General features: G+C 38.7%; 1 protein-coding gene across 4 annotated transcripts in view; it reads left to right on the plus strand.

Moving 5' to 3' along the window:
• The window catches only part of PTEN (phosphatase and tensin homolog), a 49,384-nt gene that overhangs the window by 8,761 nt on the left and 23,767 nt on the right, over window positions 1-16,856 (plus strand). For 3 of the 4 annotated variants that reach the window (XM_082309004.1, XM_082309002.1, XM_082309003.1), the window contains exons 2-4: window positions 7,377-7,461; window positions 10,909-10,953; window positions 16,161-16,204. In XM_082309004.1, coding sequence (XP_082165130.1) covers window positions 7,377-7,461; window positions 10,909-10,953; window positions 16,161-16,204 — 174 coding nt within the window. Of the gene's footprint in view, window positions 1-7,376; window positions 7,462-10,908; window positions 10,954-16,160; window positions 16,205-16,856 lie in introns of those variants that run through there. The other variant, XM_082309005.1, reaches the window with a different exon arrangement.

Here is a 16,856-nt window from a genome sequence, read left to right on the forward strand (position 1 = left end):
GGCTTTTTTTTATGTCCTGTAATATCCTCAGCTATTTTAGAGGGATTTGCAGCTCTTCACAACAAGCTCATGTTTCCTTCACTATCTGCATGCTTTCCTACCTTTGTGATTCCAAACCATGTTGAAATGGAAGTTTAAAGCATCTTTTTCTCAGTCTTTGTCAGAACAAGCTCTTTTGTAGATATCATCTTCTTTCATGCTTCTCTGTTACCATTTTTTGTATTTATGCTGTGAGGTTTATGAGGTTGACGCCGTGTTCTGCAAAAAAAAGTGGTGCCTGCTTATTATGTAGGTTATGTGTGGGTTTTTTCCAATCTTGATCCTATTAGCTGTTCAGCAAAGCCTCCATATGGTTGAGAGCTCCAGGACATGTTTCATACACATTACAGATGAAGGGAGAGACTCTTGCTTTGGGAATACTTCCCAAACACAATATAGTAAGCAGGTCCAAAAGCCCCGCTAGGGGATGGAAGTGAGTTAAGGATGTAGCTGGTTCCTGAGACAACTTGGCAGTATCATCTTCAAGCATCTTCTGATTTACTTCTTCGTGCTGCAGGAATTTGAGTTCCCTTCCAGAGCTGTTGTCAGCCCCATGACCTCATCTGGACAGGTTTGCCTCCTGGATACGAAGGAGCTGCAGTTTTGTTGTTCTTTGTCTAGGTTGCTGCATTTAAATTACAAGCTGAAAGATTAAAAATTAAAAAAAAAAAAAAAGGGGGTTGTAGTTGAAATATTGAGCATTAAGGGGTTAAATGCATTTCTTCTAAATCATAAAATGTTTCTCTCAGCCACATTGGAGTTGGTCTCTTTTCTTGTTCTTTAAGGCACAGATGGTAGAGTTGGCAAGTGCAGCTGGCTGGCTACAAGGAATCCTCCTTTGCTCTGAAGAACTTTCTTCCTGTTCATTTCCTCTATACTTCCTGATTATCCAGACTCATAGAAAAATAGTAAACTTATTTTGCATTTCATGCTGGCTAATGGAAGTGCTGCCTATTTAAAAAAAACAGAACAAAACCAAAAGGTATGCCTGTATACAGGCTAAACAGTATATACGCTAGGAAACTTTTCTAGATTTGGCTGGGTATATTTTCCTATGAGTGTGTGGGTTTTGTGTTTTTTTTTGTTGGTGGTTTTTTTTGTTGGTGGTTTTTTTTGTTGGTGGTTTTTTTTTTTTTTTTTTTGTAGGGATGCTGTCAAGAAAATGGCACTAATAAGAGCTTGGCCATTTGTCAGGACTCTTAAATCTGTTTGAGGATGGAGTGTGGACACTTCTCGTGACACTCCCCCTGTAGCTTCAGGCTGTCAAGCTGTTGAACAGCAGGAACAGTTCTTTTTTTCTTGCCATTGCTGTACAGACTTGTTTAAGCTGGAGTTAAAGGGCTTGAGGTTAGCATGCTAACATTTCACAGCTGGTAGGCCCAGATGTGCCGCTAGACCACGTTGCATGGTTACTGAAGTCAGAGTTCCTGAAAATTGCAGACAAACTGAGACAACAAAGCCACTTTTGGAGACTTCAAAGTCATGTTGTTCCTCTGCTCGTCGGTGTTGCTATCAAATGGGACTTAGCAGTTGACAGCTTGGCCGCCCCATGCTGGAGGCTGGTTTCCTTTGCACTGTGGCTCCCCACAGCCAGGAGGTGATGGGTGATGCATAGTGGAGCAAAACTGACAGCAGCTTGTGCGTGAATGAGGAGTGGGCTGTTTAGGAGCCGATTAAAGCAAGTACATGCCTTGCTTGCCTGAACTGGAAGTGAAAATTTGCATTCCTGGCAGTTGTGATGCTTTTTTCAGGCCATAGATTCACCAATTTAAATCTGTTTTTTGTTAAATAAGATTCATGTTTGGAAGCTGGAAACTAAGGGTCAGGGAAAAATGGACTGTTGTCCTTTATTTGCGGGTGTCAGGTTCAGGTTTTGCAGTAAGTTTTTAACTCCAAAGCATGACTTGAACAGTGACCATCATTCACAGCTTCAGGAGCACCCAGCTTGTTTCAAATTTCCTTTTTAAAGAACGATGAAGTCTAATGCCTGGTAGGTCTTCCTGAAGCCTTTGATTGTAAAGGGCTAATAGTTTTAAAGTTGTTTTTTATTTGTGCTTTGATTTAAAATCCATTGTCAGTGTTGAGTTTAAAAAGTAAAGCTATATGTAAATTCTTAAGCACTGCATGCTCTAGCATGCTTATAAAATGGGAAGATTAGGTCATTTGCTTTCTGTTTTTCTGTTCTAGCAGCATTCATGAGCGGAGCAAAGATAAAGGATTAAATACTTTGAAATAGGACTTCATAAAATTACTTAGAAATTCTAATGACTTGCATTCTAGATATTAATTAAGAATATTGATCATTGCAGGAAAGGCTATAGCTGTCTATTTTTGCAACTTTCTTGTGACTGTTTAAGAACCTATGAATTGGTAAATATTTCGGTATGCTTATTTGGCCACCTTCCATTATTAGAAAAAAAGGCTGAATTTGTGAGAAGAGTCAGTTACAGGACCAACATAAGTAATTTGCTTTTATATGTATATGTATGTAAAATTTCAAGTGTATATTGCATATTCTTTAATTTGATCTTGGCGTAATGTGAATATATAGACAGCTATTTTTGAAAGTGATTATAACTGCTGATTTGCATAATGATACAGGATTTTTCTCATAGCAACTGGAAAGACTATCATCTTTAGCATGTGAGAATGCTTTTAGGCTTTAAGAAGAGTGTTTTGTTAAATCTACGAACAGCGTTAAAGCAAAGGTGTTTCTGAAGTGGCATATGGATTATTTGCTTTGGTATGTCTTCAATATTGACGAAGCATTGCTTTTTAGTTGTGGCATTTGGTAACTTAGCAAATTATTGGGTTCTTTAATTTTAAGGTTCCTTGGGTATAGCTTAGTGTCATCTTCATTTGAAAGCTGAAGTTTTGTAGTTAGTAAGAAGTACGAACTTGAGTAGAGGATGGCATTTTAGTGCTTTGCTGTTGTGTATCATGAGTCTGTCTCTATTTTTTTATTATGATCGCTAACTAAAATCCCAGCCTCCATGTTTACAAGATTGAGAAAGGAATAAGTGCTTTAAAAACTGTTGAAACCATTTCTGGGAATGGGTTTCTTAGGAAAAGTAGCTCTTAGGAAAGAGCTACTTTGGCAAAATGTGGCAGGGTTTATTTTATGCTTTTTAGAAAGCCCATTTCAAATTTTGGTAGTTAGGACAGTTTGGTTAACTTTGTTTTGCATGTGTTGTAGAACTGCCTCAATAAATGGCTGAGGCTTTTTCCATTTTCATTTGCCTGTCTAAAAAAAAAAAAAAAAAGCTTGGAATTGGTAATGAACTTGTTGCACGTTTTAAATCATCAGTTCTTCCAGATTTCTAAAATTATCAGTATCGTTACCAATTTGATGATGACTCAGAAGTCTTGCTTTGAATGTAAGCCCAGCTTCCAAGCTCCTTTGTAAGAAATCTCGTCTTGGTAGCGAATATCTTAATTTCAGCTTTGGAAATCAATGTTAAATTAACTGAAGTGTGAAAAGCAGTGTCTCTAAACCATTGAGCATGGCCGGTGATAGACGAACTTGCTGAAGATGATGCTCAGTGGATGGTTGCTCCCGTAACTGACTTGGCTCTGTACCCTTCTGTGCAGTGGTCACAGGCTGTCCCTGAGGAGGACTGTTTCATTCCTCAACATCAGGAGAAAAGCAAGCTAATACCGATGCAGTAAGAACCATCCCCTTCACTTGCTACAGATCTTAGGGCATCTTTTCGCAGGAGAGGAAAGGGTGGAAGACCTTGGGGTTTATGGCAGCTTTTTCAATTAAGCGACAAAACTGCTATTTCTGGTCAGAGATTTAGATGATCTGTGCAAACAGCAACAGCACTTCCACTCTGTTCTTCCATCTTGCATTGCTCCGTAAAGCAAAAGGCATTCTTCAGTTGCTTGAACCAAAAAAGAGTTTCAAATCAACATGCTTCTTCAGCATGTTGTCAGAAGCCTATATGAAAAAGACATAAAATGATCTTCACCAGCAATACGAATGCATTTGTCATAGTTGTCGCTTGCTTTTATTCAGTGCGCGTGAAGCCTGGAGCCTCGCACGTGTGCTGTGGAAGGGTGTGGTTTGCTTGCCGTGGCCAGTGTCCTTTAATGCCAGATCTGTTGCAGACAGAAGAGTGAGTCAGCAGTGGCATGTGAATTGCATTCCAGTGTAATACTTTGAGATAATAAGTAAGGTACTTCAGGATGCTTATATTTAGGTGGTAGAGAAATTGGCTTGCCTCTTTAAAAAACAATCATGTTTTTCTAAAAACAGCCCCCCCCTCCCCCCCCCCCAGCTTGCTGTTGGATGTTTGTTTTTCAGCAACACTTCAGTTTTTGTGCTGTCAGGTTGCAAACCCCCAGAGCATACAACACTTTTATTGAATCAGCATCAGTAAATTGATTCATACTCTCCCCCCTCCCCCACCCTAAAGTCTTCTTTCCATTTTCTTTACTTACTGGCATATTGTGGAACACCTTTTGCAGTACCAGCTCTGGGTTTAAAAAGGCACCTGTGATGATGCACCATTAAGCTTAAGCATTCAATTCTGCTGGCTTGCTCCTATTTAAAAGAAATGCATGTGAGCGGTGCATGTACTGCTCGTGCATCGCCCTTGAGGAGCGAGGGAGGGGAGAGGGGTCACATGAGATGCGGGAGCCAAAAGGGGATCGCACTTTCCAAAAGCGTGAGACCGCCCTGGTTATTTTGGAAATTTTTATCTCTCTCTGCCTGCGTGTTTTGAGGCTTTGGTGTTTGGACAAGTCCATGAGCCTGCAAACTGGAGACGCTGCTGTTAAGATATTCTGTTCCCTTTGCTTGGGGTGTCTGTCTGCTTCGCTTCCATCTTGCACCAGCTGGGAATCCTGGAAAGTATCTTGTTTCTTAGCCTCTCGGAGAGGAAAAGCCAACAGCAGAAGAAAAGCATCTGAGCATAAACTGCAGGCTGAAACACGTGAAAAAATATGTAGTAAAGCTCACGATTGTGAATATAAATCTGAGCAAGTTACATGGTAATTTGGTGAAGTTTGGGTATCTGTCTCATGGGTGATACTATAGTTGAAACTGAGTTTTGTTTTGATGTGGTGTGTCAAAATTAATTTATTTTACCCCTGTTGCTAGCATGAATGCTAGAAGACACTTCTATGGAGAAGTGCTGTGGAAAGCAGGCTAATATACTGGATTATTTTGCTATGGTAATTTATATAGCCCTGCTGCTCAGGAGCTGCTTTTGAGTATAAATGCTAGAACTGGCAGTAGGTAGAAATCAGGTTGAAATCAGGAATGAGGAGGGAGTGATGGGGTGTGCTAGCTGAAAGTCAGGTAATTCACTGTTAATAGGCATAGGGCAGGTGCACATGATTTATAACCAGTTTCTTCTGCTTATGGCAAGTAGTAACTGATAAAATAGTAAATACATTGCTAATTATATAGTGCCTTTTGTTAATTTAACAAAGAGGTGTGGCCTGCTTGCAGAGTAAAATATGTTCAGAGTGAAGTTCAAAGTTTAAGATTTATGTGATTTGATAGTATCTGAAGTTATCACAAACTCTGAAAGTTAAGCAACTTAATGAGGGTTTGGGCAAGTACAGAATAAATTGGAAACCAGACGTGAACCCCTATTTAAGGCAACTACAGATATTTATTTGGATTTCCCAAAAGGTTTCATATTTTTCTTATTGTCTGCATAAATCATCTTTTGAATAGTCCAAGCAGACCAATGTCTATTAATACTTGGATTACAACATAGTAAATGCTAATTCTTTTTTTGAGAGTAGAAAACATTATTTCCACGTATTCAGTTCTTAATGTTTTTCTTAAGTCTTCTAGTTAAATGCAGAGCTTGGTCCATCCTGCTTCCCTGCAAGTACTTAGGCTTATGGGAATTCTGCAAGGATGGAATAAGGTAGTTTGTATCCTACTCCAGGCTTTTGTTTGTGTACATGTAACTGGAATATTAATATCTTGGAAGCTGCTGCAATGTCTTCCAGTCTGATGATTACTCTTTGAAGCTTTGTTATATTTTAACCGTAAAAATAAAAAGAATTCTTAGAATTGTGGAATAATTTAGGTTGAAAGGGACCTCTGGAAATCACCTGTTTCAGCCCCCTTGTTTAAAGCAGGGCCAACTTCAATCATATCATGCTTTGTTCTTACTCCTTCTAAAATTAGTTTGAGGAGGAGTATGTTAATGCGGTAGGGTATGGTCTGTTTTTGAGCTGCTAGTTTCATTTCTGTTTTGCTTTTCAGTGAAGCTTCTTCACTATATTATCATTTCTAATAATGCTTAAAACTTGGGAGTACTTTCTTTTCTTGAGTTCTGTTTAAAAAAAAATAAAATAAAATCCCTATATCATTATACCACCAGGAAAATAAATATCAGTAATTTTCTAGCAATTTGCTGTGAATTCTTTACTACATTGGCTCTAGATGTAAACTTACAGTTTTCTTATTTGGCCTTTTTCCTTAGCTAATTTGTTTTTGCTAGGAGGTACTTTTCCTAAGTTCTTTGTATCAGGTTGCTTTTGGCAAGTGAATTACAGGTAGTTCAGAATAAGAAACTAGAATATTTTTCCGTAAGTGTGGAATTGTTTTTTTTAATAAACAAGTTATACAATTCTTTTCAGAACTGTACATTCCCATCTAATGCCATATCTTACATTTAGGCATTCAGAGCTACCTTAGCAGCTGCTGTAGTGGTCTGTTATGTAGAAATCATAGAAAGTGATAAAAACATTAGTGTTCATGTAGCCTTGCATGCCTGAAATGCACTTTTTTGTTTGTTTTGCTGTTTTGTGTGGTATACCTATTTCGGGATTACTGGGGACTTGAACATCAGTTTTAATTTGCAACATCTTGCAATTTAGTCACACAAGACTGTTTTAATAGTTTCCTATTGGATTTAATATACCACTCAAACTGTAGAGAAAGACCAGTATGTAGCATCTATGTGATTCTAGTGAGATGATGTGTGATAGAAGTGGATTACTTGACTCTGCTTTTCTAGTGGATTGGCTTCCTAATGGATGTTAACCATCAGTTGCCCAATAGCATAGACTTCTAATAAGTTATTTGTTTGAGATGTAATGAGATTTCTGTTATAGTGGCTGTGGTCAAAGTACCGTGTTTTCAGAAGTTTCTCTCCTGATTCTGCCTGTCCCCCCCGCCCCCCCCGCCTTATTTTTGGAAAAGATCCCTTAGCACTGTATATATAAAGCTGAGTTGTTCACATATGGGAGTTGGTCGGAGCTGTTGCTCTGACTTTGATACAGTTAAACATTTGATTAATGTCTATTTAATGCTATTGTAGAAATTTCATATGCTTTACAAATGTTTCCATAACTTGCATATTCAGATATTTATCCAAACATAATTGCTATGGGTTTTCCTGCAGAGAGGCTTGAAGGAGTATACCGGAACAACATTGATGATGTAGTAAGGTAAGGCTTTGTTTTTCTTTTCCTTAACTTATTATTGTAAATCTGAAGTATCCTTTTCTGCATTCATTATGTTTTGCTAAGGAAAGGTTTTGTATTCTGACTCATAGAAAGGGCAAGATTTTTGCATCTTGTAGATGTTGCCCTGTTAGCTTTCCTGAAAAATGTTGGAAACAACGAAAATGATATTTTCAAGAATTTTAGGCCAGGCTGCTGTTCTGGGTTGATCTCAAATGCACATAATCTGCTTTTTAGTATGAAAAATTGACTTCAGTAAATTGTGTTGGAGTAAAAGAAGGTTCTTTGCTTTAGAAAGATGTCAGTCCATGCTTCTGTTCACAGTATTGAGAGTTTTCTCAGATAGCTGATGTCATTTCAGAATATGTTTGCCCATATCCTTTCTTCAATTGATAAATTAAGTGCTTGATAAGTTAATTTTGATTTAGAGTAGTAAATATAGGGCACTATACCTAAAGGCTTTTACATCTGGCTGTGCTCAATAATTGCGGATGAGCAGAAAAATCAGCTAAAATTTGTTATTGCTGGTGATGCTTTATAGCACATTTTGTAAAAAAACCTACAGGTTGTCATTTTTAACATCAAATAGTGTTATCTACTCTGAAGTGCTGGTTACAACTACAGAAGGTGTACTTAGTGTTTTAGGAGCATCGTTGTAATTTGTTTAGTCAACACCCTACCGGGAGAATGTAGTGTGAGAGGTTGCAGTAAAAACTAAATGCTTGGCAGAAGCTGCTAAATGGTAGTGTTTTTAGGATCCCAAGTTCTGATCTTTTTTAAGTCATGTGAGATGCTTTTCAGATCTTGGGCATTTGAGGTCATAAGTTCAGTAGCTCTCCAAGAGACTTGATGTTTGGGGATGAGGGGATAATGCAGTAAGGGGCATGGTTATGCAGGGAAGTTAGAGGTAGGTGTATCTGAGCAAGAAGGTGCTGCTCCCAGCTTTGAGATGCCACAGAAACTTTCTCATAATTGTTGGCAGGCAAAATTAGCGCTGCTTGAATTTCACTGGTAATTGTTTGCATCCAGGTTTAGTACAGAAATGAGTTGAGGCAGCTCCTCGGTTCCCACACTGGGAGGAATTGTAACCCTCAGCTGAGAATCAGTCATCTGGAGGCAGCGACTTCCCTGTGCAGCTGCAGTTAGCTTCAGACGAGTTTGAGGGGGGGTTCGTTTTTGCATATTTAACTGTAGTGACAAAGCTCGCTATCCACGAATAGTACTGAAAATGTCAGAGGCTGGATTTGACCAGGCTTGCGGAAGCGACCTTGTTCTGTCACACTGTAATGAGAAGTTGCTTTTCCAGAGCTAGTCATATCGGTGAGGTTCAGCATAGCAATCTGTAAATTTGCAGAGTTGTAAACTTGCAGAGTGTGTACATCTCTGCTAGAATTGTTAGGAGGCGTGAAATTGTGTTTCCTAATCGTATCATTGCACATAGCTTGCACACAAGAAGAAGATTTTGCTGTCCTTTTGGGACAGTTGAAGGCTGTCCCACAAACTTGAACTATCTAGCCATCTTTCTTTACCAGCAGTCAGAGCCACCTTTTCATTAAGTTGATGTGGGCATCACCATTACCTTTGGAAATTGTAGGATAGAGGCAAAGGCTGGACTTGGAATAAATGACATGGGAATAATCCAAATAAATAATAATAGGCAGTAGTCTTTGAAGGCCCTCTTCCATTCACAGCATTGATTTCAGTTGCTTCTGTATGGAGGAAAATATATTTTATTATTTAAGTATGTAGATATGTGTAAATTAGACTTTTGAAAAGGAATGACTATATAATTATTAAGTTGTCCACCACTCTGATCAAAAGGAGTGGTGATCACCTAAAAGTGTAATCAACCAAATTAAGATACGGAGAGATGTAAATTAAGTGGCTGTAGGGAACTGGATGCTAAAGCAGTGTCATGTTTGTTGCCCCCTATTTTTAAACAAGAATAATGCACAAAATGTGACCATGCAGCATTCTGCATGTTGCAATCAGCAGGTCCTCATCTGCTCCTGTCATCTTTTTATTGTGGAATTTTTTTCCAAGAGCTTTTTATGCAGAAATTCAACATATTTGAGCTCCGGAGCAACTGGTGTTGAGCCAGGATATGCCAGTGGGCTTTTTCTGAATAGCTGATATCCTGACAAATTTCATGCTAATACTGTATGAGAAGACGACCTGGACTGCTGGCTGTCTCCTGTGACTGATGCTTTGAGAGGCTTTGGATGGGATTTTGTCCTTAGAAAAATACTTGCGTGAAAGCTTATACTCAGCTTTGTGGATATTACTGGCAGAAGTGGAGTCAGGTCTCCTTGCTCTCCAGGGTGTTTTAAACAAGCGGGGACATCTGAAACAAATCGCCATGTCCACCATCTTCCTTAATCTCTCAAAGTCTGCCAACAGGGTTGCCAGTGGGAGTCATGAAATATTTTTGCCGATGAAATTGGAATCTTGTACTCAGTGCTGCACAAGGAGCGTTCGCATCTGTTCTTATTTTAACGTATTGGTTTAACCACAGAGTTCTTCTAGGTTCTTCTGGAATATTATGACTGATAACCAAAGCTTGTTTCTGCTTGAGCTTTCCAGGATTTTAGCAGCTAGTGTTTCTTTTCAATTTGAACAGCATGTTCTGTCATGGCTAATTAAATTCCTTCTGGCTGATGTGTGGATACACACTGTTGATGATGTTAAGTGTAAACATTTGTATGTTATTTCTTCTTGAACATTGCCAGGTGACACATCATATATAATCACGGCAATTTTGATGAATCATGTTTGCAGTTTGGCTCTCTGAGGCTTGTATGGGAAGTTTTTGTTACAAAGTGAGCATGAAAATTAAATAAGTGTGAGTGTGAAAAAGTATAGTGGTCTTCCTCCTCCTTTCTGAACCCAGAATATCATCGGGCGCTGTCCTCACATTTCAGTGACAAATAATGGCCGTTTTAAAAACGTAGTATTAAAATAAATTATTCTGACTGTTCTAACTGGAATACGAAAGTTATTTTAAATGCTTTTTTTCATTGGGAATACCACTGTGGCAAAATATTTTGCATAGATGATAAAATTGGAAGTGTTTACAGATACCTTGTGTAATCAATGCTTTCTGCTTTAAAAAGAAACAACCCTTCCTCAGCTTAATGTATTGACGTGCAGGTATCTTAGAAATCAGTGCAGATTGGTCCATACAATAAGTATTTCAGTTGCAGGTCGGATCCTGGTCTCCTCAATTGCATAAGTAGTCTTATTCATACTACTGGATTATTTGTATGAGTGAGGTTTGCAACACGCTGCCTCCTTGACTTTGAGGCATTGCAGGGCCAGCTGGGACTTGGAATAGAGAACTGCACATGCTGAATGGTGCTTTAATGATGCTGCAAATTAAGGTCACCATTATTGCAATGTTTATTAATACACGCCTTTTTTTTTCTATTTAAGGTTTTTGGATTCAAAGCATAAAAACCATTACAAGATATACAATCTGTAAGTATGCTCTTATAGATGTATTTTCCAAAATAATGAGTTCTAAAAATAGCTTATGAGTGAAAGTGGCTTGTTGCTGTGCTGAAGCAGAGCTAGAGATGTTTTGCACATTTCTTAAAACAATTAAGCCTGATTGAGAGCACTGTTACTTCATTTAGTGGAGCTGAGTGAGGTTAAATGAAATGCTGGTGTGTATTCATATTACTTGAACGCTTTTAAATGACTTGGCATCTAGCCCATCTGGAGCTTGTACCATGTGATTAAAAAGTGAAAAGTAATTCACAGCAGGCTTTCTGTTAATGTATTAATGTCTGCACTGAAGAAATTGCCAAATGAATATTTTCCTGTTTTTTTCATTTTTTTGGTTTTTTTTTTTTTTTAATTGAATGGTATTGGTACCCAGGTTCTGTTTGCTTCCTCCCTATTCTTGACTGTCACTGTTTATTCCTTTGAAAAAGCTATTGCAGCAATTGATAATGTGATGGTTTCTCACTTTTGTAAGTGTAATGTTTTCCTCTGAAAATTTAGTTATGCAGAAAGCTGTTCTTGTTACAGAAGGCATTTTTTTGTTGTTGTTGTTATTCCTTGATCATCTTTATATGTTAGCTTTGGCTAATTTCATTTGTATAAATGATTTGGTGATGTCAGCTGATGTTGAAAAGTAGGTCCTGGTTTTCCTACCCCTCATTTTTTCCCAGAAACCTGAGTTGAAGATTTATTGATTCTCTGAGCTGTTAAGGCTTTATTTTTTTTTTTAAACGAATATGTTTCTAGATATCTGCAATTAATGGAAAAATTACTGTAGTGTGGAAATTCAGGCAATGCATTACATTGTAGTCTGTCAGTCATTGAAAACAAGTATTTAAATATGCCTCTAAATTAGTTGAAGGATTATACATCAAGCAACTCTCTTTCCTGATTTTGGAGCAAAGTGATACTAGAAGCTGAGAAATTCTATACTAGTAATTGAAGTTGTCTGTAAAGCCTGTGGTAGGATGGGACAGACAAAAATATGTAAATAAAATATGCATAAACTAATTGGACACCTATCATATAGTTCAGTAACACAATTATTTTCTTCAGCTTAGAAGCTCTCCAGAATGTTAGCCTTTTAATAAATGCTGTCTTGGTGGCACTTACGGGTGGAAAGAACAGTGCTTCCTAGAATAGCTGATAGCTTCTTCTGCATGGAGATGCAGCTCTCTAAAGAGGTAACTTTCTGGATGTCTTCCTTTGAAGTCTTCTGGAGCTCAGCACTAGAGAGCTGTATCATGTAAAATCTTAACTACTGTGGTTTTATTAGACCCCCCTGAAGCCTCCTGAGAGCTTCTGCTTGGTTTGGGGAGCAAAGCAGAACAGGACAGATATAACTTAATTTCCTCCTGCTTCCTGGGGCTGAGTTCAGCTGTCAACTTCTGTGAAGTGTGGCTCTGGTATCACATACAAGATCAGGGTTTGCTGAGCCACCTGATACTGAGCTTGTTTCAAATTGGCTCGAGAGGTGATAGGTAAAACAATAGATTGTTGTGTGTTGACTTCTAGGCTTGGTCAGAAAGTAAGAGTTTAGTAAGACTTCTGTGCATCTTAGCAAGTAGCTCCTCAGGGAGTTGGTGCTTGAAAAGTTTCCACTTTGCTATATGCTAGCAACCTCATTTTACTTTAGAAAAAAGCAAAAACCAATCCCCAGCCCTACACAGGAACGACTTTAAAGTTTTTAAGTGAGAAGAGCTGTGATGAGACAAATGCTTTTGACATTTACATTGCTGATACACGTGTTTTCAACTGTGCAAAGAACTTGTCCAGGTATGCCAAAAGTTTTTGTCTTCCAGTTCTTCATATAAAAAAACTTTACATTTCAGTTTTTGGTGCAAGAACCCCCCATCAATTTTCCTTGTTGCTAAGTTCAAAACAATTGCAAGTGAAACTTCCTAAAATTACTATATTCACCCTCAGATGAAAACTTTTGCAGCAGAAGATGTCCCTTTAAAGTGCCCATGTTTTCTTCCTCCCCAAACATGGATCAGATGCAAATGAAGATTCAAGTGATTACTGTACAGCTTGGAAAGCATAGCTTTTAAACTGTATATCTCTGGGTAGAGAGGCCAGGTTATCTCTTTATCTTTATGTGGGCAAAATTTATACACACGTTAAGTACATAAATGCCATTAGGTGAATTACTGCAATGTTTGGTCATGAGATGGGGAGAAATTGCAACCTTCAGGTATTTCGGAGAACAGCACCTCTTTAGATTAAGCTGATCCTTTGTAAATAATCAACCTATTGTCTGCATTTAAAAGAAGGAAGTGGGAGTTCAGAGGAGTTATGTGGTTATATTCAGAATTATTTCAAACACTGTCATGGGGTTTGAGTTCCCTTAAGGTAGCTGTTATATGAATTTGATAATAATGTGTGTATTCAGCTGTTTTATTTAAAAGGATTTAGAGGAATTTTTCTGAACTGATGCTTAAATGATGTCACTTATGCCTTGTCCTCACATCTTGGCTTTTAACTTCCCAGTGAATGTTTGAGGAATCAGTTTCATTTTGTTTCTTGTTTGTGTTGGTTTTCTCATGTGTTTCTTTAACCCTTTGCTATTTCTTCAGTATTCTTCTTTATTTTAACATGTTCTTCCACTTTCGTCTCCTGACTCCACATACTGCCAAATTGTTACCTGGCCTATTGTAATCATCTCCATCTTCTCCAGTATATTTTTTTTAACTGTCCTACAGGCAGATAGTTAAAGGAGGGAGCTGTAATGAACAATGTCAATTTTATATACATAATTTCTGTACCTCTGTGTTCATAGGGTTGGGCTTTGACATAGGCTGCCATCTTTTCGTTAGCCTATAGTCCTGTTGTCAATGTGATCATGGTTATGATCAGAAAGGTGCCTGGCTGGCAGCACTTAGGATCTGGGTTGTTTTAAACTCACTTTAATCGTAAGGAGGATTACAAGAACTATGATAACCCACTCCCCATCCCCCCAAAACCCCCCAAAATGCTCAGGTTTCATCTGGAGATCTAACTGTGTTACAGGTCTAATAGTGTTTAAAAAAAGATGCATTTTAAATGCTATGCAATGGAAGCATCCCCCAAAGTGTGTGTCGGTGGGATCTCTGCTGCAGATACACGTGTTTCATATAATGAAATGGGAGTATATTTTGTGCAGCCGTGTCTGGAGCTCTGCATTTGCCCTGTGTTGTGTACAGCTCCCATAAGAGGGCATAAAGAGTGACATGGCTATGTTCTGTGCTCAGTTTCTATCCTTGGCATCAACAAAACTATTTTTTTATCCCTTATGGTATTCTACTTGATACTCTCTCAAACTTCAAAATTTGAAGGCTTTTTTGCCCATATGTGGATTTTTTTTTTATGTTTTGAAGACTTTAATCTGTTACTACCCCTTTGAACTGGGTGTTTCTTTAAAAGGAAGAAGGAAACTTCTTGGATAAGATGCTTTTTGTTAACTGCTTTGCTTCCTAGCAGGCTCAACCTCCCAAGTTCAGATGCTGACTAGCTTCTAACAGGCTTTGCCCAGCATGGCCGGTGCTGCTCCACGCGTGGTGACTCCATCTTGGGTGTACCTACTGCATCTAACCTTTCTTCTCAAAAGCTCGAGTGCAGATATTGGGTTTTTTTTGAGTCCCATCTGCCAGCTTAACTTGCACCGTATCAGGTCTGACCCAGAGAAAGTGTCAGCGATGTGTTCAGAGCTGTAAAAACTGCCAGACTTCTACCTAGCAGAGGCTAGAGTCGAGAAGGCTCTGGAATCCAGAGAAGGGGGAGTGCTGAGTGCATGTGCAACCCCAGCAGACCTGCCTCTGTCCCTGGTGTATGAGTCTCGTGGACAAAGCTCAGTGCAGCGCGTGTGAGGCTCCAGGTTATGTGCAACAGTCATACAAGTAGGAGCGTCAAAGTTTGTGTGTCTGAAAGTGTCAAGTAAGCTCCATATGGCTCCAAAGGCTGCAGTCATAACATACCTACTAAGGAAAGATAAGTTCATAGCAGTCCTGAAACTGATGTGGGTATTTGAACCCTAGTACAGTTTATAATCAGAACAGAAGATCTAGATGTGTTTTGTCTACTGAAATGACTCCCAATCATTGTGTTTTAACCTGGAGTCCTGTTGTTTCAAGGCAGGTTTGTTCTTGTTTTCTTTTCTGAACTGAATTTTCACTTGCATTGTGTAGAGGAGCACCATTTTTCCTGCAGAGAGCAACTCCATGGAAAATTATGGAGGGCATCCACTTCTTGCCTTCTTTCTGCTTACCCCTGACCTAGCTTTTTCCCTTACAGCATGCCATTTTGGCTGTATTAGAGCCCTACTGATTGGATTGTTTATATCTGCTTACCGATGTTTGTCACTAGGCAAGTCATCCTGCAAGACTGGTACAGTATGATTTGCTGTGCTACCAGCTAGCTAGAGTGAGTCTCTTCCAGAGTGGTGAGGTAGACATTGATGCAGCTCCAAAGTCTTCAGAAATGTGCCATTTTCCAGGGTCTGTGAGTGGAAAACTGGCTGACTGGCCTTTTGGTTTCTTTTGAGTTCACCTAATTTCAAGAACAAACGCCAAGTTGGAGAGCAGTATCACAATCTCTGCTTGATACAAGTGATCTCCATTCTAATATTCAGTGGTGCTTTTGGTTGCCTGTGGTGGCCTTGTTGTGTTCCTGTAATTGAAGAAGAATGCTTGCTTAGGTTGCGCTAGGTCTTTGAAATGTCCTTGTGATCCCCGTCACCCCTAGCACCCATGTTGTTGTTGAGGCATCTTGACATGTGTTTTGAGTTCAAAGTCAATTGGATGAAGGTCATAGCCATCTACTCTTTATCTGTTTACATGGGAGTGTAAAGTTGCTTGAGCAGCTGGAGCTGTTAATATTACAGTGTAAAAAAGTCATAGTGTGTTGTATCACTTGCATGAATGTCTCCATTGAGAGTGACAAAGACTAAAACATGCCAATGGACCACGGTTACCATTGGGTAAGTGATTGTTTTTCAGGAAAATAACTGATATTTTAGTGAGCAGCTTTATACATCTGCAACAAGACAGTTTTTCTGTATATAACCTCTAGCTATAGTTCTAAATCATAAAGGTGGTGGGTATACATGATTTTCCCACATGTTGATCTGTATGCTCCAGGGTGTGACAGATGTTGGGAGTGCCTCAGAGACTTATCTTGAACTCTTGTCTGTTTTTCCTTTTTAGATGTGCTGAAAGACATTATGACACCGCCAAATTTAACTGCAGAGGTACGTTTTGACTGTCTAGTAGTGTTCTTTTCTTTAAACTTCAGTGTTTCTGGATGAAGGTATAAAGGAGGAGCTGATGAATAGTAATGTAGGAGATTTGGGCACAAGGAAGGATGTCAGATTGCTTTGAGTCATTGGAGAAACTTGCTGTATTTTTGATGCTTTCAAAAAAGTATGTTTCTGGCAGTTAACTAGATCAAGATCTAATAAGGCAATCAGAAGTCTACTGTTGCAAAAATTTTTGCAGAATGGGTTAAATAGAAGTTTCTGTTCAATTCAGCGTGCAAACTTATTGTAAAATTTAGATGTGAAGCTTAGAGAAGTCTGGTTTTTATGCAAAAGCATTACTTAGAATAAAAATGGAGAGCACTTAAGCCACTGTCACTGTTCATATAAAACAACTTTTTGAAGATCAGGAACAAAACTTCAGTTGCTTTAAAAAACAAAAAATAATTCCCACATGATGCCTCTTTGAGATGAGTTGGGTCTTAGACACTTTGCAGAGTTACTGGAAGCTGTGGGGAAACTTCTAGGGGCTTGTTTTGATCAGACCCTTGGTAAGCGGAAGCTGATGTACCTGTTTTGTCAGTATTAACTCCCCAGGTAATAAATAAATAAATACAGATTTACCTTTATTCTTTGTGCAAGGAAA

The sequence above is a fragment of the Platalea leucorodia genome (assembly GCF_965183815.1).
Source record: "Platalea leucorodia genome assembly, chromosome: 4".
Lineage (NCBI taxonomy): Eukaryota > Metazoa > Chordata > Aves > Pelecaniformes > Threskiornithidae > Platalea > Platalea leucorodia.